Below are 24,926 nucleotides of genomic sequence, written 5' to 3' on the forward strand. Positions count from 1 at the left end.
TGATTCCCAAAGCATTGTAAGGCAGAAAGGTTGTTGAAAGACTTATAATTGTTACAAGTCACTTAGTATGTTCAGGTACTTAATACACAGTGTTTCTACTTTTCACAAAAACTCTCATGCTTACACAGAGACAATGATTCTCAGGTTCAGTAACTTGCTCATAAAGTCACATCTCTTTGTGGTTCAAATCTGAGTCTTCCCAACTCTTCCTTTCTGTGCCATGATTTCACTCTTGTCAATGGTAGACAGACCCAGGAGGAACTTTAATCCTGCCATCTCCAGGCAGGGGGGTTCCATCACAAAGTACAGTTTACATGTGGCAAAATGTGTGAAGTAAATACACGAAGAAGAAATTTGACTTAATCCATGAAGAAATACATGTTGCCAATGTAAAAATTGTCTTTTTCTTCTTTAGAGACAGGGTCTCGCTCTGTCACTCAGGCTAGAGTGCAGTAAATAATCATTTTAAGCGAATACCAATTTGTCTTTTTTGTACACTCTAAAGGCAAAAAGAAAGGAAATCAAACCATACCATGAGGCATTTTCTCAAATGTTATTACCTGATTATAAAGTTTATGTAACAGCAGATTAACCTGAAGTATATCATAGGTTCCCCTCTGTGATAATCTTTAAACAGGGACTGATCCTATAAAAAAGTTAAAACGTCCTATACAAATGCTACAAATGGATACATGAGCAGTGACCTCTTAATGAACATAAACTTTTCCCAAGTATATTAGTCATAGTTTATTTCAGAAAGATTTTGACAATCGGTAACTGTGCTAAATGATTTGGCAATGAGATATCAGATGATCGTCTACAAGAATCTCACATCTAAGATACTTGAGGAATCAAGTAGGTGATGAATGAGAAAAAGAGCACTCTCATATTGCACACTTTCTGAAGGATGGTTTGGATATAACTATCAACATGTGAAACACTTATTATGTGACCCAGTAATTCCACTTTGAGGTATGTCTCCTAGGGAAATGCAAACGTGTGCTGCAACACTGCCGGAAACTCAAGGACCCAAGGAAGAGTCTAGCACCATTTTTTTTTTTTTTTTTTTTGAGACAGAGTCTTGCTCTGTCACCCAGGCTGGAGTGCCATGGTACAATCTTGGCTTACCACAACCTCCGCCTCCTGGGTTCAAGCGATTCTCCTGCCTCAGCCTCCCAAGTAGCTAGGATTACAGGCATGCGCCACCACACCCAGCTAATTTTTGTATTTTTTGTAGAGATGGGGTTTCACAATGTTAGCCAGGCTGGTCTCAAACTCCTGACCTCAGGTGATCCACCCACTTCAGCCTCCCAGAGTGTTGGGATTACAGGCATGAGCCTCCACACCTGGCCGATTCTACTAGCACTATTCTGAATACTGTCGTCCCATGGTATCTGTGGGGAACTGGTTCCTGGACCTTCCAAGGACACCAAAATCCATGGATGCTCAACTGCCTGATATAAATTGACACAGTATTTGCATATAACCTACACACATTATCCCATATACTTTAAATCATCTCTAGATTACCTCTAATGCTTAATACAATGTAAATGCTATGTAAATAGTTGTCCTACTATATTGTTTAGGGAATAATGGCAAGAAAAAAAGTCTGTATATGTTCAGTACAGGTGCAATTTTTTTCACAAATATTTTCAATCCACAGTTAGTTGAATCCACAGGTATGGAGGACTGACTGTACAACGTATTAACTAAAATGAATAGCTCTATGTGAACTGATACAAGCTGTGTCTCCAAGACATATTTTAAATGTTATTTATTTAATCCACACAAACTATACAATTTCACATTCAATATAAAAATACATAGCAAAATGACTGAAAGGAAATACAAACTATTAGCAGCTCTGGGGAAAGGTATCAAATCAGGGTTAAACTAAACTTTCACATTACACAGTGATAATACTGGAAACACAACTTGATATAACAAGGATAATATATATGTGAAAATATTTTAAAGTAATGGTTGTCAAAATATCTGACATGCGTGCTACAGATTTCTTACAAATCTCTTCCCCACCAAATACACACACAGAGTCTACATTCCTCTTCCTAATAGTTTCCCCAAGAGTTTCTTGGCTAAAAGTGCCACTACTCTGAATATAAATGAAGCTCCCTGCCTACAAACTCATGCCCAGAACCCAGCAGTGACTCAGGCCCTGTTCTCACATCTTGCAGTTAAAATGTTTTAACATATATATGTATTCATAAATATCACATGTTGTGTTTCCAATAAAAATATACAATATACATATAATTTAAAAGGAAGTCAAATTACAACATGAGGCATTTTCTTCAACTGTTTCTTCAAATGTCTGACACCTTGAAATTCAGTAAATTAACTCTGCCATTTTTATAACTAATGGAGCTAATAAATATACTTAAATACTGAATGTTTAGGAAAAGGAGGCTTTTTAAAGAAATCATATTTCTAGAAATGTCTAGAACTACAAGAAACACAGGGCATCTCTCCCAAAGAGTACAAAGATGAAGGTAATAAATGGTAAAGGACTATAAAACAGTCCCCACCAAAATTAACTAAAATATAACAACAAATTATATAGACTCATCTTATTTCCTTGAACCACCTAGAAAGTGAGAAATTATTTCATTTGCAGCAAAAATCCTGTCACATCTCCTTGAATTATTTTTACAGTTATTTTAATATATTTCCATTTAAAGCTACTCTATTATATAGGGTCAATTTTAACCAAGCCACATTACACAGAGACACACATACCTATCTGAAATAAGACAGAAGTGACTATTCTATTTTAGTCACTAATTCCTCATATATGACTCCATAGCTACTAACATCTGTGAATCACATGCCGAGTGACTGATATCTACAGATATTAGGTCATGAACCTTAAAGGAGAGAAACTAGCAGGAACATGGACAACGAAAAAAGAGGGGGAAAATGTAGGACACAGTAGGTATGTGTGTACGGTATTTCAAACTTGTTATAATGTGTGTCTTCTGTTTCTGGAAGAATATTGCAAAAAAAATGAATCTAGAAAATAGGAGGTTGCTGAGAATCTTAAGATAAAGGAAAGCAGAACTGGGTATATGTTGAAAATAACACGACTGGGAAAGAAATGCTTCCAAACTCTCAGCAGGGAAACTTGGTGACTACTGTAACAGATGAGGAGACATTAGGCTGTGACAAAGTCTGCTTACAAAACGGGTAAAACACACACAACTATTAACCAGGGGAAGGAAAAATCATAAGTTTCCTTGGTTATTAAGGAAAATTCATGACCTGATACAAAAATACTCCAAATCACCAAAGCCACTTTACCTAACAGTAAAACAACAGTTAAAAAGGAAACAAGGGACAAGCAGTGGATGAAACAAAGGACATGCTGTGTGTCACTCCTTTGCAGGCAACTATAATACCTTCCTTGCCCACCACCCACCCCCTTTGTAAAAACACTGAAGACGACGACTCCCTTGCTAAAAGGTAAATTCTTTCACAATAATACAGAAGGAAGAGACAGTTTTAAATCACTTTCTAAAGTGCACATTGTTATTGTTTTAAGAGGCAGGATTGCTAACTAGAAACGACACCCTGAGACTTCTACTTTAAGCCCTCACCCCAAAAGACAACACCAAGGCCAAGAACATCTACTACAACCTGGCAGTAGGCTCCACTTATGACTCTCCTGCAGATAATGAAATCATCACTCTTGGTGACTAGGGTCAAGAAAGATAAGCCTTAGCTGGTGCAGTAGCTCACGCCTGTAATCCCAGTGCTGAGGGAGGCCAAGGGATGAGGACCACTTGAGCCCAGGAGTTCAAGATCAGCCTGGGCAACACAGTGAGACCCTGTCCCTACAAAAAAAAACGTGTTTTAATTAGCCAGGCATGATAGTAAAACAGAAAGATAAGGCTCAAGACATCAATAAAAGGGTTTTTAGTATTATGCCAATACAGAAATTTAGATTTGAGTTGAAGCAGACACCACCAATGGCAAGAGAAGGCAAAAGCCCACACAGATGTAAAATTATTAGAGGCCAACAGGAGGCTGCCAGACAGGTCACCTCCTATTCCTTTCAGATTAAAACCAGACAGTGTCACTACAGCTCATGTTACCAGGAGGACTAACACAGTGCCACAGTAATTCACTTAGAGAAATCCTTTTTTTTTTTTTTTTTTTGAGACAAGAGTCTTGCTCTGTCACCCAGGCTGGAGTGCAGTGGCATGATCTCGGCTCACTGCAACCTCTGCCTTCTGGGTTCAGGTGATTCGCCTGCCTCAGCCTCCTGAGTAGCTGGGATTACAGGCGCACACCACTATGCCTGGCTAATTTTCTGTATTTTTAGTAGAGATGGGGTTTCACCATGTTGGTCAGGCTGGTCTCAAACTCCTGACCTCGTGATCTGCCCGCCTTGGCCTCCCAAAGTGCTGGGATTACAGGCGTGAGCCACTACCCAATAGACAAAGGCAGAAAAGTCACATTTCCTTCAGTATCCCAAGTCCTTCTGCTGTTAGAGAAAAGAAACCAATTCATATCATACAACATTTAGGTGTCCATTTTAGTATATTTAAAGAGTGAAAAGCTGAATAATTTTTACAAGTATAGGGAAAAAAACATGAGCTTGTTACTCTCCTGCTTCAAGTCCTTCACTAGAACAAACTGTTAAGCAAAGAGTAAACACACTCTTCCTAAGCCCCAACAGCTCCAGAACCATCATTAGTTAACAAAATACTTGATACAGTTTGGATGGGTATCCCCTGTAAATCTCATGTTGAAATGTGATCCCCAATGTTGGAGGTAGGGCCTAGCCGGGAGGTACTGGATCACTGGAATGGATCCCTCATGAATGGTTTAGCACCATCCCCTTGGTGATGAGTAGTTCTAGTTCTCACTCAGTTCACATGAGATCTGGTTGTTTCAAACAATCTAGGACCTTCTCTTTCCCTGTTGCTCACATGCCATGTGATACGCCTGCTTCCTCTTTCACCTCCCACCATGACTGTAAGCTTCCCGAGGCCCTCACCAGAAGCCAAGCAGATGTTGGTGCCATGCCTACACAGCCTACAGAACCACAAGCCAAAATAAACCTCATTTATTAATTACCCAGTCTCAGATATTCCTTTAGAGCAATGCAAAACAGCCTAACACACTACTTACAGTTCCCAACGTATCTGTTTCATGCTGTTTATTCAACACCTCTGCCTGAAATGAGCTCCACACCTTTCTTTGGTAATTATTACTTAAGAGTCGATTCAGCCCCTGTTTCCTCCAAGAAACCTTTCCTAAAAATCTAGATTGGATTTATGGATCACCTTTCTCTGAAGAGCACTCAATGAAGATATCAATCATAGCCCAACCTGTTATGTTAAAATCATCTGTTACTGAACCTTCTTCCCCAATTACATCAAAAGCTGGACAGGCTGGGTAGAATATGATGTTTTAAATAGGTTTGACAGTATATTTTTAGTTGCATAAGATATGTTAATTATTTTTAAAAATCAGAAGGTACACCAAAACAAAAGAAAAATTACTGGTTGGCCGGGCGCGGTGGCTCAAGCCTGTAATCCCAGCACTTTGGGAGGCCGAGACGGGCGGATCACGAGGTCAGGAGATCGAGACCATCCTGGCTAACACAGTGAAACCCCGTCTCTACTAAAAATACAAAAAAAAAAAACGTAGCCGGGCGAGGTGGCAGGCGCCTGTAGTCCCAGCTACTCGGGAGGCTGAGGCAGGAGAATGGCGTGAACCCGGGAGGCGGAGCTTGCAGTGAGCTGAGATCCGGCCACTGCACTCCAGCCTGGGTGACAGAGCGAGACTCCGTCTCAAAAAAAAAAAAAAAAAGAAAAATTACTGGTAAACTCCCATCCTCCCTGATTGAGATCACATCTTAATTCATGTTGTACTCTTAACACCCTGCAGCATTATCGAACATAGAGTAGGTATTCAACGTGGTTTTTTCCCTTTCTGGCTAAAGTAGAATCTAAACTATTGAATAATAAAGTTTTATTTAATTATCCAAGAAAATCCTTATACTTTTCAAATTTAAATGTCATAAACAAATTCACCTTCTCCCCCACCCACATGCATCAAGAGTATCAGTTTAAATGGCTTCACAAGAAGTATACATTTTTTTTTTTTTTTTTTTTTGAGACAGAGTCTCGCTCTGTCGCCCGGGCTGGAGTGCAGTGGCCGGATCTCAGCTCACTGCAAGCTCCGCCTCCCAGGTTTACACCATTCTCCCGCCTCAGCCTCCCGAGTAGCTGGGACTATAGGCACCCGCCACTGCGCCCGGCTAGTTTTTTGTATTTTTTTAGTAGAGACGGGGTTTCACCATGTTAGCCAGGATGGTCTCGATCTCCTGACCTCGTGATACGCCCATCTCGGCCTCCCAAAGTGCTGGGATTACAGGCTTGAGTCAAAGTATACTTTAACAACTTATGTTTTGACAGTTATAAAAATACATTAATAAAACTAAGGAATATACTTTATCATGTAATTAAATGCTATATACTAATAAATTACATCAAGCCACATAAGTTATCTAATTTAGACACCTTACTGCCTGATGTATTTTCCCCTTTCAGTGGTTAGAAATTTGGACTTCCTCATCAAAACCGAGGAGCATTAGGAAGTCCAGTTTAACTTCCCTCTCATCATTCTTTTGTCAGAAATCTTGGGCAGTGTCAAAGTACATTAGCTTAAACAAGCAGAACTTAATGCATCTTCCCCCAACACATCTGGCAAGTATTTGAATAGTGTGTGCAAAATGCCTCAAATTCTTTTTTCCATTATGATCACAGGCAGTCAGATTGATTAACTGAGTAAATAATATTCATAATGATTAAGTACAGATGTATCCTGTTATAAATTTTTTTAAATTCAAGTCTTAGGCCAGACACCATGGCTCCCACCTGAAATCCTGGCAGTTTGGGAGGCTGAGTTCAGGAGTTCGAGACCAACCTGTCCAACATGGTAAAACCCCACTTCTACTAAAAATGCAAAAATTAGCCTGGTGCAGTGGCATGCACCTGTAATCCCAGCTTCTCGGGAGGCTGAGGCAGGAGAATCGCTTGAACCCAGGAGGTGGAAGTTGCAGTGAGCTGACATCATGCCACTGCACTCTACCCTGGCCAACAAAGCAAGACTCTGTCTCAAAAAAAAAATCAAGTCTTTTTTTAAAAAAGTTCTCGAAACAAACGTAAGTAGCACAATAACAAACCACAAACCATAAGAGGAAAGGGTTTAGGGGCTGTCTGAATTCTATTTCCCAATGCCTATGTGAAGATTTTCTCAATTTTTACAGGAATATTTCTGTTCTTCCATAAACCAAAAGTCTTACAAATTGCCCATCTTCACATGCAAAAGTTTATAAACGTTAGCCCAGAAGCAAAATATTGCTTCTGAGTTGCAGCTTCTGAGTTGCAATATATTATGTAAGAAAAAATAATTAACATAATACAAACATAAAAGTTAGCCAATCCTATATCTCCATCCTGTAGTATCTTCCAAGTTTATTATATAAATGAACAGTACTGTTATTAGATAATATTATCTAATGTCTCTGCAAACCTCATTCTCCCAAAAGAGTGGCATTAGAAATTCTGTATCAACAAAAGCTTTTTCTGTCTGTCTGTTCAATAGAAAATGACATCACAGGAAATCAAGACCCAGACAGGTCAGTAGGTTACTGGTCAGTAAATTAGCTGGTCAGGCAAAGTTGGTGCCATTCTGGTACAGCAAATTTCTGTACTCCTCAGGGGCTGCTATTGGTTTTCTTACTCACATATTCCCTGGAGACTAAGTAGCACGCTTTTTGCCTACAAGCCTAAATTGTCAGGTACTGACAACAGGGGAGCTGGAAAGAGGTACTGACCTTTAAGTCACATTCTGGTTAAATACAATAATAATTAATATCCTCTCACAAAGCGAAGGATCTTTTTAAATGATCCCCTTCTTAATTCCATTATGTTGCTATTACTATACAGGTATCTGATTTAAAAGGCTGTCTAGTTACTGACATTCATATGCATGAGAAATATATGCCTTAACAAATGAATCTTTTGGAGTCACAAAAGCTTACCCAGTAATGTCTACAATTAGATCATATTCTTCTTCAGCCATTCTCTCAAAATGTAAAGCCGGTTGTACTAGGTACATAAGTACCAGAGCCAGCCAGGCAGTCTAGTTATAGAGTTTTCCTATGACAGAAGGCATTTCCTCAAACTTCAGCTTTATCTATCTGCATGTGGGTTGCATTTAAAAAAGGAAATTTATTTCTCACATTCAATCATACATACTGCAAGTAAACATCTGAACAATATAAGGTTTCCATAATCCAAACAAAAATAATCTTGTATTTAAATCTGATTCATACAGCCAGAGATCAGTTACTCAGAATGGATCAGAAACACTGGGCCTGTGCTAAAACACACACAATTTAAATAAAAGCCAGAAGAAAAGAAAAAAAAAAGCAAATCTCTTCAAGCAGCCAATAGTTTCTATACTGTACTATCACAAATAGACCAGCTAGGCAGGGCACGGTGGCTCACACCTGTAATCCCGGCACTTTAGGACACCGAGGCAGGCAGATCGCTTGAGCCCAGGTGTTTGAGACCAGCCTGGGAAACATGGTGAAACCCTGTCTCTACAAAAAAAAAAAAAAAATACAGAAATTAACCAGGCATAGTGGCTATACCAACAGCACCTATAGATGCCAACAAGCACCTATAGTCCCAGCTGCTCGGGAGGCTGAAATGGGAGATTGATTGCGCCCGGGAGGTCAAGGCTGTAGTGCGCTGTGATCGTACCACTGCTCTCCAGGCTACAGAGCAAGACCCTGTCTTAATTTTTTAAAAATAACAAATAGACTAGCTAGCTGTGTATGACTTTAAATTTATCCTAACAGGGTAAATATAAACCCTTGTATCCTGAAGTAGATGTCATCCAAGGTCATGTTTTCATAATCCAGGTAATCTAAAGTAGTAGTTCTCAAGCTGTGGTGCCAAGATCAACTGCAGCATCTGAAACTTGTTAGAAGAAACACAGATTCTCAGGCCCCATGCTGAATCTTCTCAATCAGGCACTTGAGGTTGTGGCCCAGCAATCTGTTTTAATAAACCCTCCAGATAACTCTAATGAACCATTAAAATTTAAGAGCCATGGACCTAAAGAGAATCTTGGCCTGGGAAGGGAGCTACAGATGGGAACTACCTGGGCTCATTAGCTTTTTTTTTTTCCCCAAAAAAATCTTAAAGGAATGATATTCTGACTGGCATTAGTAATGGCAGTCCTAAATAACTGGATGTTCTAATATTGCAAGTATACAGCATCTTTTAATTTATAGTAAATTCTTGTATATTAATTTTAAATTATGAACTCTAGTTAATAAAATTAATAAGTATTCTATTAAAGTCCACTTATGCTCTTAGTTCTATGTTTAGGACCTAAGGGTCACTACAACTGAAGTCCAGTAAAAGGTTCATAATATCAGTAACAGCAGACAGAGTGCAAAAGTGAAGAGAAGATGACGGGGAGAAAAGAGAGTCAATGGGAAAAAATCAAGACCAAAAACCAAAATTGTAGGAGGATATTCTCATCCTTACATGTAACTCTGACTCATTTATACAGTCAACAAAAATGACTCATTTTGGGTGCTTATGTTCCTTTCTCCCCAACGTCAAGCATTATAATTTTATAATTAAAAGCTTATATGGTGGCAGGCTGTAGAGATAAATAAGTTAAAAGAGCAGATTACACTATAATCCTAAAAAACTAGAGACAATATTTAGACTGGATATTTTTGCATTTTTAGCTTTCTGACTTTTAAAATTCAAGAGAAAAATAATAGGAAAGTATGTATCCAGCCAAACTATACTCCACAATAAAACAGCAATGCATACCCACAGTTATGTGCCAATATTATACAGCTCTGACACTGGCAACAACTGACTCATTCTGGAAAGACTGATGGAAACTACATTTTTCTAGGAAGATACAAAGTCTTTCTAAAACTTCATTTCTACATTTGATTTTCCTTGCTCCTTGCTTCAGAACCCCAAAGCTTACTAAGGGAGCTTATCATTAAAAGCTATAAACAGGCCTGGTGCAGTGGCTCATGCCTGTAACCCCAGCACTTTGGGAGGCTAAGGCGGGCAGATCATGAGGTCAGGAGTTCAAGACCAGCCTGGCCAACATGGTGAAACCCAGTCTACTACAAATACAAAAATTAGCTGGCCGTGGTGGTGCAGGCCTGTAATCCTAGCTACTCTGTAGGCTGAGGCAGGAGTACTGCTTGAACTCAGGAAGCAGAGCTTGCGGTGAGCAGAGATCACGCCACTGCACTCCAGGCTGGGCGACAAAGCGAGACTCCATCTCCGACAACAACAACAAAAAAAAGCTAAATAATTACTTTTAATATATACAGCTCTACAATTTCAGTTATCCAAATATTAATTCTGCTTTTAAAGAGGGTGCTTTCCCAACCCTTACACAGGACTGTAAGTGGACATTTGCAATGTGGATGGTTGTAGAAATTTTAAATAGGTAAAAAGCCTAAGTATACTTAGGTCAAAAGTGCAAAGTAACAGTACATGGCAGCCAATTTATATACATCAGGAAGAGAGAGTGAACGAGTATGACATGTATATATCACAAAATATTTTTATACCATTTTAAATCAATAATGTATTTCATATTTTGTCAAAATGGCTTGTACAAGAAAAATATCATCAATAAGAAATATCACAAGAAAACTCTGAGCTAAAACAAAATAAGATTTGTGTACCTGAACCAGAGAAATGATATATGTGTGAATAATTTGCAAGGGGGCTCATGCCTGTAATCCCAGCACTCTGGGAGGCCAAGACAGGTGGATCACAAGGTCAGGAGTTCGAGACCAGCCTGGTCAATATGGTAAAACCCCATCTCTACTAAAAATGCAAAAATTAGCTGGACGTGGTGGCAAGTGCCTGTAGTCCCAGCTACTTGGGATGCTAAGGCAGGAGAATCGCTTGAACCCAGGAGGTGGAGGTTGCAGTGAGCCGAGATTGTACCACTGCACTCCAACCTGGGTGACAGAGCAAGACTCCATCTCAAAAAAAAAAAAAAAAAAAAAAATTCATTTACATTACACTGTCTAGACTTTAGGTACACTCTTACCACCACAATGACTTTCTTAAATTCGTTGGTTGAGAGAAAAGATTAGAGTTTTCCTGCCTAATTTATTAACATGTTGGTTGATCCAAGAGATATTAGAGACGTAGGCATGGCATTTGGTGGAATAGTACAAAACAGAGAACCAACACCCTGAGACCGAAGTCCCACCTCCATTTTATTAAGTTTCTAGAATCAAAAACAAAATGCTAATCCTTACTGTGCTTCAAGATCTTTATTCATAAAAGTGGGACAATATTATTGTCCATGCCTATGTTACAAGAGTGCTAAAAGGATGAAAATGAGTAACAAATGGTCAGCATGCAAAAGCTTGGATATTTATGCCAGAAAATAAGGAGATCGTTAACTCCCAGGTTAATCTATGATCACTGAAATTAAACACCTTTCTTCATTTGGTTATAAGTAAATAATAAACTAATACATATATGCTTTTTTTCCTGTAGCTTGGTCATGTATTAACCTTTAAAAAAAAAAAAAACAATAAATGAAGATGTATATTGTAACCCCTAGAGAAACCACCAAAAAACAGATTATGTGTCAGTAGGATACTTAAATTGCTACACTAAAAAAAAAATTGTTTAATACAAAGGAAAGCAGTATAGGAAGAACAGTAACAAAGAGACGAAACATAGAAAATACATAGCAAGGCTGGGCGTGGTGGCTCATGTCTGTAGTCCCAGCACTTAGGGAGGCCAAGGCGGGTAGATCACCTGAGGTCAGGAGTCCGGGACCAGACTGGCCAACATGGTGAAACCCCGTCTCTACTAAAAATGCAAAAATTAATTGGGCGTGGTGGTGCATGCCTGTAATCCCAGCTACTCGGGAGGCTGAGGTGGGAGAGTTGCTTGAACCCAGGAGGCAGAGGCTGCAGTGAGCCAAGATCATTCCACTGCAATCCAGTCTGGGCAACAGAGGAGACCCTGTCTCAAAAAAAAAAAAAAAAAAAAAAACCACATAGCAAAATGGCAGAAAAATCTAGCCATATTGGTAATTACATTAAACTTTTCATCAAAGGGCAAAGATTTTTCAGTCTGGATTCAAAAGAATAAGCAAGATATGACTACTAAAAGTTACACTTTAAATTCAAAGATTCAAATAAGCTGAAAGTTTTACTTACAGAAAAATTTATAACCCAAACAATAAGCATAAGAGAACTAGAGTGACTATATATTAATATCAGGCAAAATAGACTTTAAAACAAAGAATGTTTCTAAACACAAAGAAATACACTGATACAGAAAAAGGAGCAATACAGCAGGGGAAAAAAAAAAAAAAAAAAAAAAACCCAACACTTGTAAGTGTTACATATTGAACAGCACAGCCACAAGATAAAAAAACAAAGTTTACACAAATGAAAGGACAAAAAGACAATTCAACAATTATAGTTAGAGATTTCAAGCTCCCCAAAAAATAACTCATAAAACATGTTGGTTAAAAAAAAATCCGTAAAGATATATAAGATTTGAGTAAACTATCAATCAACTTGACCAAATTGATTTCTATAGAACACTTCACCCAGAAAACAGCAAAATACACAAGATCTTCAAATGCACAGGGAACATTCTTCAGAACAGACTGTATGTGAAAAATGTGGGGGCCCAGAGGGATGGGAATCAACTAATTTGAAAGAATTCTAATCATATAAAGTATGTTCTCTAAACACAATGAAATTAAATTAGAAATCGATGACAGAAAGATAAATGAAAAATCCCCTACACAACCCATAGATCAAAGAGGAAGATGCAAGGGAAATTAGAAAGTATTGTTAGTCCTTGCACAACACAGGTTTGAACTGTGCAGGTCCACTTACATACAGATTTTCTTCAATAACAGCTACATTGAGCATGCCTGCCTTTCCTGCCTCCCTTCTACCTCTGTCACACCTGAGACAGCAAGAGCAACCTCTCCTCTTCCTTCTCCTCCTCAGCCTACTCAGTGAAGAAAATGAGGATGAAGACCTTTAGGATGATCCATTTCCACATACTGGCAGATAAATATTTTGTCTTCATTATGGTTCTCTCATTTTCTTTTCTCTACCACACTTCATTGTAAGAAGACAGTATATAATAAATATGACATACAAAATATGCATTAATGGACTGTTTACATTATTAAGGCTTCCAGTCGACAGTAGGCTATTTGTAGTTAAGTTATGGGGGAGTCAAAAGTTATATGTGAATTTTTGACTGCACAGGGGGTCAGCGCCCCAGTCCCTGCATTGTTTAAGGATCAACTATATTTTCAGTTAAATAAAGATCCAATATATAAAAATTTGTGACACAGCTAATAACCTAAGCATCTACTTTATGAAACTAGAAAAAAGAAAAGAAAACTAAAAGCAGGAAGGAGAAAGTAAATAAAAATCAAAGCAAAAATAAATGAAACTGAACACAAAAAAATAGATAAAAATCAATAACATCAAAAGAAACCCTTGAAACTAATCAAAAGGTTAATAAAATTGGTAAGTTTCTAGCCAGATCAGTCAAGAAAAAAAGACATAAGACACAAATTATCAATAGTAAGAATGTAAGAGGGGCTATCTCTGCAGTTCCTACAAACAATACAAAGATAGTATAATGACACGACAAACAACTTGATGCCAATAAATTTGACAACTTACATGAAATGGACAAATCCCTTAAAAGACAAACAACCAAAGCTCATAGAGAAAACACAGATAACCTGAATAGTTCTATATCTATTTAAAAACTTGAAATCATATTTAAAACCTTCCCACAAAGATTATTCGAGCCTGAAGGCATGTACCTTAGTCCCAGCTAAGAAGGAGCCTCAGGCTGGAGGATCACTTGAGCTCAGGAGTTCAAGGCTACCATAAGCTATGACTGGGCCACTGCACTCCAGCCTGGACAACAGAACAAGACCCCATCTCTAATTAATTAAATAAATGAATGAATGAATATAAATTTTTTTTTAAAATTTTAAAAATAGGCTGGGAGTGGTGGTTCATGCCTGTAGTCCCAGCACTTTGGGAGGCCAAGGTGGGTAGATCAGTTGAGACCAGGAGTTCGAGACCAGCCTGGGCAACATGGTGAAACCCTGTCTCTACAAAAAATACTACAACAACAACAACAAAAATTAGCTAGGCGTGCTGGCGCACACCTGTAGTCTCAGCTACTCGGGAAGCTAAGATGGGAAGATCACTTGAGCCAGGAGGTCAAGGTTTCAGTGAGCCAAGATCACACCACTGCACTCCAGCCTAGGTGACAAAGTGAGACCCTGTCTCAGTTTAAAAAAATAAAATTAAACTTAAAACCTTCCCACAAATAAACTTCTAGGCCCAAATGGCTTCACTGATGAATTTGACTAACATTTAATACCAAACTTTTGACACCAAAGCTAGACAAAAACTTTACAAGAAAACTACAGACCAATAACTCATGAACATAGATATAAAAATCCTTAACAAAATATTAGCAAACCAAAACCAATTAATATAAAAAGTATAATACTCCATGACCAAGTTATACCCCAGGGATAAAAAGTTGCTTTGATATTCAAAAACTAACACAATATATTACATTAGAGAATAAAGAGGAAAAACAATATAGCCATCTTAACAAACAGAAAAAGCATGTCACAAAATCCAATACCCATTCATGATAAAAATCTAACAAAAAGCATCTACAAAAAAAAATAATAAAACACACAAGTAACATATTTGTGAAAGGCCGAGTGCTTCTTTCCTAAGGTCAGGAAGAAGACAAGCAATCTGCTCTCACCCCTTCTTTCAACCTTGTATTGGAGGTCTTAGCCAGTGTAATAAGGGAAGGAAAAGAAATCAAAGGCAATATAGAAGAGAAAAGAAGTACAGCTCTCTTTATTCACACACAACATGAATGGGAAAGCAAAAAACCTTCAGGAATCTATAAAATTACTCCAAGTAATAAATTAAATTAGCAAGATTGCAGGATACACGATTAATATAAAAACCAACTGTACTTCTACATGCTCAAAACAATTGGAAATTGATTTAAAAAAAAACTCACAATGGCATTAAATTAGTAATATACTTAACAAAACGTATGCAAGTCCCAGACCCTAAAAACTAAAAAATACTGGCATGAGAAACTAAAGAAAACCTAAGTTAATGGAGAGATACATATTCATGGATTGGAAGCCCCAATATTAAGATGGCAATTCTTCAAAAATTGATCTATATATTTGAAGCAATCTCAATAAAAATTCTGCCCTTTCAAAGAAAACACAGAGAACTTACAATAGACAAAGCAAGCTTTAAAAAGAAGGACAAAGTTAAAACCTTCCCAATACACCTCATTTTAAAACCTATTACAAAGTTGCAGTATGGTATTCACATGAGAGGCATACAGAGCAATGAAGTAGATTAAGTGTCCAGAAATAGATGCACATGTATATGGTCGATTCATTTTCAACAAAAGTGCCAACGTAATTCAATGTGAAAATGGGTTTTTTTGGTCAATAATGTTGGAACAACCAGATATTCAATGGAGAAAAAGTAGATATTGACCCTTTTTGTCACATTATACACAAAAAAATAATTCAAATGGATCACAATAATAAACAAAAAACTTACTGGAACATTGAGGCAAGTAAAGATTTCTTAGGACACAGAAGGCACAAACCATAAAAGAAAAAAAATGATAAATTAGATTCCATCAAATTTAAGACTTCTAAGCTTCAAAAACCACCATTAAGAAAATAAAGCAGCTGGCCGGGCGCGGTGGCTCATGCCTGTAATCCCAGCACTTTTGGAGGCCAGGCGGGCAGATCACGAGGTCAGGAGATCGAGACCATCCTGGCTAACACGGTGAAACCCCGTCTCTATTAAAAAAAAAATACAAAAAAATTAGCCAGGCGTGGCGACGGGCACCTGCAGTCCCAGCTACTCGGGAGGCTGAAGCAGGAGAATGGCATGAACCTGGGAGGCGGAGCTTGCAGTGAGCCGAGATCACGCCACTACACTCCAGCCTGGGGGACACAGCAAGACTCTATCTCAAAAAACAAAACAAAACAAAAACAAAAATAAAGAAAAGAAAGCCATAAAAAAGAATGAGTTCATGTCTTTTCCAGGGACAAGCATGAAGCTAGAAACCATCATTCTCAGCAAACTAACACGGGAATAGAAAACCAAACGCCACACGTTCTCATTCATAAGCGGGAGTTGTACAATGAGAACACATGGACAGAGGGAGGGGAACATTACATGCCGGGGCCTGTCAGGGGGTGCGGGGTTAGGTCGGGGGAGAGCATTAGGACAAACACCTAATGCATGTGTGGCTTAAAAACTAGATGAACGGGTTGATAGGTGCAGCAAACCACCATGGCACATATATACGTATGTAACAAACTTGCACGTTCTGCACCTGTATCCTAGAACTTAAAGTAAGATAAAAAAGAAAAAGAAAAAGTTGGGCCAGGAGCAGTGGCTGACGCGTGTAATCCTAGCACTTTGGGAGGGTGAGGTGAGATCACTTGAGGTCAGGAGTTCAAGACCAGCCTGGCCAACATGGTGAAACTCATCTCTACTAAAAATACAAAAAGTAGCTGGGCGTGGTGGCACACACCTGTAATCTCAGCTACTCAAGAGGCTGAGGCATGAGGTTGCAGTGAGTCAAGATTGTGCCACTGCACTCCAGCCTAGGTAACAGAGTGAGACTCCATCTCAAAAAAAAAAAAAAAAAGAAAGAAAGAAAAGAAAAAGTTGATTAGGCATGGTGGCTCATGCTTATAATCCCAGCACTTTGGCTTTGGAAGGCCGAGGCAAGAGGGTCGCTTGAGCACAGGAGTTCAAAAACAGCCTGGACAACAAACAAAGCAAGACCCTGTCCCTCAAACAAACGAACAAACAAATAAATAAATAAATAAATAAATAAGAAAATAAATAGCAAGCCACAGATTGAGAGAAAATATTTTCAAAACATATATCTAACAAAGGACTTCTATTCAGAATATATACAGAACTCTTACAACTCAGGCAAGCAACTCATTTTTTTTTTTTTTAATGGGTAAAAGAGTTAACATTTCAAAAATGACAATAGCTGAATGGACAAACACACAAAAAGATGTTCAGCAACACTGGTCATTAAGGAAATACAAATTAAAACCACACTGAGATACCGTAACAAAAACCTCTAGAATGGCTAAATTAACAAAACTGGCCATTAACAAATGGCAAGGATGTGAAGTTAACTGGGATTCTCATGCATTGCTGGAGAGAATGCAAAATGGTACAACCACTGTGTAAAAGACTGGCAGTTTCTTAGAACGGTAACTACACACATGCTATATAGTCCAGCACTTCTACTCCTAGATATTTGTTCAAGAAAAATAAAAGTATATATTACTGTACTGGTACACAATGTTCAGAACATCTTTTTTGTTTTTTGCTTTTTTTCTTTTTTTGAGAAAGAGTCTTCTTGTTCTGTCGCCCAGGCTGGCACAATCTAGGGTAACTGCAACGTCCACCTCACAGGTTCAAGTGATTCTTGTGCCTCAGCCTCTCAGCCTCCCGAGTAGCTGGGATTACACCTGGCTAATTTCTGTATTTTTAGTAGAGACAGGGTTTCACCATGTTGGCCAGGCTGGTCTTGAAATCCTGACCTCAAGTGATCCACCCGGCCTTGGCCTCCCAAAGTGCTGGCATTACAGGCGTGAGCCACCGCACCTGGCCAAAACAGCTTTATTTTTAAAAGCCAAAACTTGGAGGCAACCCAAATGTCCATCAATATTTGTATGAATGGATAAGTAAACTGTGTTATATCCATACAATCGAATATAACTCAGGGGGAGAAAAAGGAACAAAGTGGATGAATTGCAAAACTAACATGTTAAGTGAAAGAAGGCAGACACAACAAAGTACTCACTGTATGATTCCTTTTATATAATATTCTAGAAAACACAAAACTATAGGGGCAGAAACTTGACCCTGGGTTTGCAGATGGGAGTGTGAATTGACTGTAAACACTCAGGGACAAGCTTTTCAAATATCTGAAAACTTGACTGTACCGGTAAATAACTTTACAAATACAATTTATTCGGTTTATTCAATTGTACACTTAAAATGGCCAAATTTTATGTTATGTGAATTATACCTCAAAAAAGCTATTTAAAAGAGTAGTTCAACTAGTATCTATTCTATTTTTTCTTTTGTGATTTAAATCCTATAAGTGTTTTTTTGTGTGTGGGGGGTGGTTTTTTATTGTTGTTGTTGTTGTTGTTGTTTTTTGAGATGGAGTCTCACCCTGTCACACAGGCTGGAGTGCAGTGGCGCAATCTCTGCTCACTGCAACCTCTGCCTCCCGGCTTCAAGCGATTCTCCTGCCTCAGCCCTAAAGCTAGATCTGTGAAGGCACAGATTTTTTTTTTTTTCTTGAGACGGATTCTTGCTCTGTTGCCCAGGATGGAGTGCAGTGGCACTATCTTGGCTCACTGCAACTTCCTCTCCCGGGTTCAAGCGATTCTCCTGCCTCAGCCTCCCGAGTAGCTGGGATTACAGGCATGCACCACCATGCCTGTCTACTTTTTGTATTTTTAGTAGAGACGGGGTTTCACCATGTTGGCCAGACTGGTCTTGAACTCTTGATGTCAAGTGATCTGCCCACCTCTGCCTCCCAAAGTGCTGGGATTGCAGGCATGAGCCACCATGCCAGCCGTAATCCTATAGCCGGTTTTATCATTGCATTCATAAATAGGTATGGCATTTTTTAAAGGCTATATGGTTAAGCTATAGATGGAAGAAGAAATCATGATAATTTTATTCTATTAAATCAGGGTGTCCAATCTTTTGGCTTCCCTGCAGCATACTGGAAGAAGAACCGTCTTCGGCCAAGCATAAAATGCACTAACAATAGCTGATGATAAACAAACAAACAAAAATCATAATGTTTTAAGAAAGTTTATGAATTTGTGTCTCCATCTCAAAGCCATCCTGGGTCACATGTGGGCCACAGGTCAGATAAGCTTGTATCAGATTTTGTTTTACATGGTATGTTTTTACCCAGCCATTTGTTCTTCTTTATAATTTGTTCTAAATTTCAGTCTCATTTTCAATAGGCTTCCTCTCCTCCACCCAAGGCATTTGTTCATCCCCTCTGTTCCTACTCCTCCACTGAACACTCTAGAATTCTGGCTCTACTGTTAAATTCCTCTATCTTTCTCTGTGTCTCCAAACTGTTCCCTGAAGGCTCTCTGTACCTTCTAGTCATTCAATCAAAGAAGCTTTCCCTAGGATACTGCTCGCCCCTGCAGGGAATGAGATCTCCATAGCCCATATACCTTACAAGTCCAGTATTGATGTTGGTGTTTTCTTCATTCATCAAAGTCATTTCTGGACCATGCTTCCTCTACCCCTCTTACAAAAATGCTTGTTCACCTGAGCTCAAATCAACAATATCACCTTCTACCAACTATTTCTCAACTGTCTATCTCTTCAGTCACTTTTCCCTCCTTCATTAAGACTTTACACCCCTATCAGTCCTCCTCAACACCTCAAAGCTTGCCATTTAACAGCTTGATCTTTCTCTTCTTTGACCTCATTATCATCAAGCCAAGTTCTCTTCCATTCTCATCATTTGTTTAATGTAAATCTTCCCTGTCAGACTAAGGTCCATGAAGATGGGGACCACAGATGTCTGGTTCACTGCTAACCCCCAAGCAAATAGCATAGTATATACTCTAGTTAAATAAGATTTTTTTTTCATCCCCACTAAATACAAAAAATTGAAGCTACTGGCTGGGCACCATGGCTCATGCCTGTAATTTCTGCACTTTGGAAGCCCAAGGCAGGCAGATCACCTAAGGTCAGGAGTTTGAGACCAGCCTGGAAAACATGGTAAAACCCCATCTCTACTAAAAATACAAAAATTAGCAGGGCATGGTGGCGCGTGCCTGTAGTCCCAGCCACTCAGGAGGCTGAGGCAGGACAATCACTTGAACCCGGGAGGCGGAGGCTGCAGTGAGCCGAGATGGTGCCACTACACTCCAGCTTGGGTGACAGAGCAAGACTCCGTCTCAAAAAAAAAAAAAAAAAAAAAAAAAAAAATTGAAGCTACTAGCAGGCCCACGTTGCTTACAAGAAAAACAACAAAGACAATGAACTATCTGGAAATCGTATCTAAAAAAAATCAAACAAACAAAGGATGTTTTACCCAAGAAAGTATTAGTACTTTGAACAATTAAAGGAAATTAAACTTAATATATAAAAAGGCTGACAATTTTGAAACTTGAGATGAGGAATTGGCTCTGCTACTAATTAGTGGCTTTACTTAGTGTTCTCAGTCCTCTATTTTTACCTCATCTATAAATTTAAAAAGTTGGATCTTCTGAGTTCTAAACATTCTATTTCATTCATGTCGAATGGTGCCCCAGCATGCAAAAGGAGCCCAATAAGGATGTTATAAGATGGCAACCTGATGAGCCAGACCTGTCACAATCTGAACCAAGTTACCTTATTTAAAAAAAAAAATCTAAAAAATAATAATAATCTAAGAATACTAAGATCTAGCAGAGCTTCATAAATAATGGTGGGACTAGATCAGGGTTCAGCAAACTATGAACCCTGGGGCAGTATGTTTTTGTAAAGTTTATTGGAAGATAGCCACATTATTCATTTAATTATTATCTATGGCTGCTTTCTTGCTATTAACAGCAGAGTTCCATAGTTGTGAAAGAGACTACATGGCCCACAGAGCCTAAAATATTTACTATTGGCTGGGTGTGGTGGCTCATGCCTGCAACCCCAGCACTTTGGGAGGCCAAGGTGGAAGGACCACTTGAGCCCAGGAGTTTGACACTAGCCTGGGCAACATAGTGAGACCTAGTCTCTACAAAATAATAATATAAAAATGTTTAAAAAAAAAATTATATATATATATATATATTTGCTATCTGGCATCTTAAGAAAAAGTTTGCTGACCCTAAACGATCTATAAGGTTCATTTAACATTCTTATATGCTGGCGATGAAAAAAAGAACTGCAGTAAAACACTCTTAAATGGAAGACAGCAATAAAAAAGGAATAAGGCATGAGGAGAGAGAACAATTCAAACAAGATCAAAATTCACCTCCCAGTGATAACACTAACTTCTCTTTTTAAGCCAGTGCATGGCTTATCTTCCAGTCACTGAAACCTTCTATTCCAAGAATATACAAGATTAAACAAGCATTAGCGATTTAACACTCACCTGCCTTCCTTAACTTTTTCTGCATTCCCTCGACATATGTAGTTTTCAATGTAACCATCGCTGCAGTTGATTTTTGACCAATCTGGATCACAAACATCCAAGAAGTGAGGCCGCAGTCTGCCTATTGAATACTTGGCAATGTCAGTCAGGGACTGACTAGCAGCTGCACCAAATAAAAAGGTTCCAATGGCTTTGTAAATAGTGGCTATGTAGTTATTCCTGATAAAGGAATTTGAGTGCAAAAGGTTACAGTAAACAGACAGGGTTTCTCCAAGAATCATCTGAAAAAGAAACAGAAAAATAACATGTTAAAGTAGCAAGCAGGCACTTTAAACAAAACGAAACATAGTGGGGAAGAAGGAAATGGTAAATCACAAAAAGATCTTTGTTTTAAAAACTGTCCCAGCCCCTTTTTTCTTTACAATGGAGTCAACTTCAGATATCCAATTCTAAACCACAAAAAAGGTGTCTTATCAATGGTGAACATTACTCACAAAGCCATGGCTGGGCCAAAAACATATCATTGCTTACCTAAAATAACAAGATCGTATTTTTTTTCTTGTATTCAAATAAACAGAGTTTTAAAAAGTACAAAGAGATATCTCCTGGAGGACAAAAACTATGGCTTGTCCAAAAAACAAACTTCCGGCTGGGCGTGGTGGCTCATGCCTGTAATCCCAGCACTTTGGGAGCCCAAGGCGGGTGGATCACCCGAAGTCAGGAGTTCGAGACCAGCCTGGCCAACATGGTAAACCCTGTCTCTACAAAAATTACAAAAAAACAACCAGGCATCGAAGAAGGTGCCTGTAATCCCAGCTACTTGGGAGGCTAAGGCAAGAGAGTCGCTTGAACCTGGAAGGCGAAGGTTGCAGCGAGCCGAGATTGTGCCATTGCACTCCAGCTTGGGCAACAAGAGCAAGACTCCATCTCGATAAATACATACATACATACTTCCCCAATCAGAAACTCCTGTGTATAAGTACTTTTACCTGACAGAGTCTTCATTTTTCTCAAATATTCCTTTGAATCAAAGACATCCATCATATTAAAAAGGGTAAAATCATTTCAGGGAGGATTGCTAGAGGATACAGAGGGCAGGGATTTAGCTAACAGGATATACCAGTCCTGCCTTCCAGGTGACCTCTGCTGGAGGCCCAAGGGGTGGGATGGGACTCTTAGTCACTAATTTAAAAGTATAAAAAGGTTTCTGATGCTTTACAAGTTAACAAACCAGTATCCTGAGAATTCAAAGAATACTGAATGGCAACATTATAAATAGTAACATTTGCTATTAAAAAAGACAGTAAGACTCTAGATACCTGAGACCAAAATAAACAGCTAAGGCCAGGCACTGTGGCTCAACTCCTGTAATCCCAGCACTTTGGGAGGCAGAGGCAGGTGAATCATTTGAGGTCAGGAGTTAGAGACCAGCCTGGCCAATATGGTGAAACCCCGTATCTACTAAAAATACCAAAAATTAGCCAGGAGTGGTGGCAGGCGCCTATAATCCCCAGCTACTTGGCAGACTGAGGCGGAAGAATCGCTTGAACCTGGGAGGTGGAGGCTGCAGTGAGCCAAGATGGCGCCACTGCACTCCAGCCTCGGCGCGACACAGCAAGACTCCATCTCAAAAAAATAATAATTAAAAACAACAACAACAACAACAAAAACCACTTAAACACAGAATAGTCTGAACAGTGGGTTTGCTAATCTGTGTGGAGAGAATATAAGTAGCAAAGCTTGACTTGAAATACATTACTAGTTTCTCTACTTCACCTTAAATTTATATAAACAATTTTATAAAGCATTCAAACATTTCCATTTAATGAGGATCAACTGTCTTCAGGGTAAGTCTTACCATAAGTAAAATAAATGGTTGCTTCCTGAAAGGGATTTCAAGAATCTGATACCTAAAATCCTTTCCTTACTCTGGCTCAATGACTCCTAGAGTTCCATAATTAGAATGTTATAACTTTGACAATGAGACTCTGAACTCTACAAGGTAAGGAGGATTTCTTAATTGCTGAACAGAAACCTCCTATCACCAGAGTGACCTAAACAAAGTAAGTGGTCAATAAATTTTAGTGGAAGGTGCTGCCTTGGGTAAACAGCAAATGCCCTTAGTTTACACGTTAAGCCCCATAAAAATACAGTTCTAATTATAGTCCTTAATGTGAATGAATTAATCAGATTCTTTTCTGAGAACAGGTCACAGGAGAGGAAAACTATACGTACTTCCAGGAATGCCATTCCTTTACAATTTTGCTTAGGGTTATCCCTGACTGCCAACAGAAGAGCCCTTTCCATTTCAGTATACATTGCCTCCTTACGCCAGGAAGGGGTCCCAGTATTTCCTCACAGATTAGTAGCCAGAAAGAACTTATCTAACATTTCATTTTGGAATTAATCTTTGATTCTTGAAAACATATCAAGTATATTAATCAACCACAGTTTTAGCAGTTGAAACTTCCACATCTCAGGTATCAGCTGTTCTTCCACATCTCAGCTATCAGCTGGCACTCGACTATTTTCCAAAAGCAGGTAGTATGTTTTGTGAGTCTTCCTAGTCATAATCATCATAGTTTATGGCCACCCAAATCCTGGCTCTTGCCAGTGATGACAGAAAATGAGTTTGCTAGGAATATTCAGAATACTGGGCACAGATTAAAAGCTGATCTTCAGAAGCAGTGTAAGCTGAAACTTAGCCATTAATACTGGGAATGCAGGCAAGTCTCTAACGCCAGCAAATGCTAGGTTAACTTACATCACTGAGAGAAGCAGACAATAGAGGAGTTCTAAATTAATTCTTCTGAATTAAATGCAGAGATGTGTCTGCCCATTTGATCCACACAAGATAGCCATATTGTTTTGTTTCATTTCAATTCCTTATCCTGACCTTTGAGCCATTTATGCCAATTCTTAACCTTTCATGAAGTCAACAGCTAAGCCAAGTGTGGCCTAATCCTAAAACTGAGATTATTTATAATGTATTATTTACTCAGATTCTAGGATATGATAAATTATCAAAGAAATAAAAATGATGTTTGGAGGAGTAAAACAATACTTATGAAGTTCAAAGCTAATAATTATCTAAATCAGAGTGATTCAACCTTTTTAAACCTGTCTCCCATAGTATTCTCTTACCATCCCCTTTAAATCTCCATCAACCAAGATAGTTTTATGTTTCTACACTGTCCCTATGATTTTGTGTCTTTCATTCAGGGCCCATCTTCCCAAAAGAACAGTCTAAAATCAATGGCACATCTCCACATCTTCCTCTCCCTCCTAAATATCTCTAACCACTTCCATTTCCTTTATTCTACTGATTTTTTCACAAAAGTCAAAATTGTCTCATCCGATCAAACAGATTTTCTTTTTTTCTTTTTTTTTTTTTTTTTGAGACACAGCCTTGCTCTGTTGCCCAGGCTAGAGTGCAGTGGCACAATCTCGGCTCACTGCAACCTCTGCCTCCCAGGTTCAAGCGATTCTCCTGCTTCAGCCTCCTGTGTAGCTGGGATTACAGATGTGCACCACTGCACCCAGCTAATTTTTGTCTTTTTAGTAGAAAAGAGG

General features: G+C 38.8%; 1 protein-coding gene across 9 annotated transcripts in view; it reads right to left on the reverse strand.

The window, feature by feature from the left end:
* PLPP1 (phospholipid phosphatase 1) overlaps positions 1–24,926 on the reverse strand; it is a 103,337-nt gene that overhangs the window by 17,936 nt on the left and 60,475 nt on the right. For 5 of the 9 annotated variants that reach the window (XM_065546272.1, XM_065546270.1, XM_065546268.1 and 2 more), the window contains 2 exons: positions 21,354–21,634; positions 8,552–8,644 (listed from right to left, as the gene is read on the reverse strand). In XM_065546272.1, the coding sequence (XP_065402344.1) occupies positions 8,552–8,644; positions 21,354–21,634 (374 nt within the window). The remainder of the gene's footprint in view (positions 1–8,551; positions 8,645–21,353; positions 21,635–24,926) is intronic. The other 4 variants (XM_073993451.1, XM_005556904.4, XM_005556903.4 and 1 more) reach the window with 1 other exon arrangement.

The sequence above is a fragment of the Macaca fascicularis genome, chromosome 6 (genome assembly GCF_037993035.2).
Source record: "Macaca fascicularis isolate 582-1 chromosome 6, T2T-MFA8v1.1".
NCBI lineage: Eukaryota > Metazoa > Chordata > Mammalia > Primates > Cercopithecidae > Macaca > Macaca fascicularis.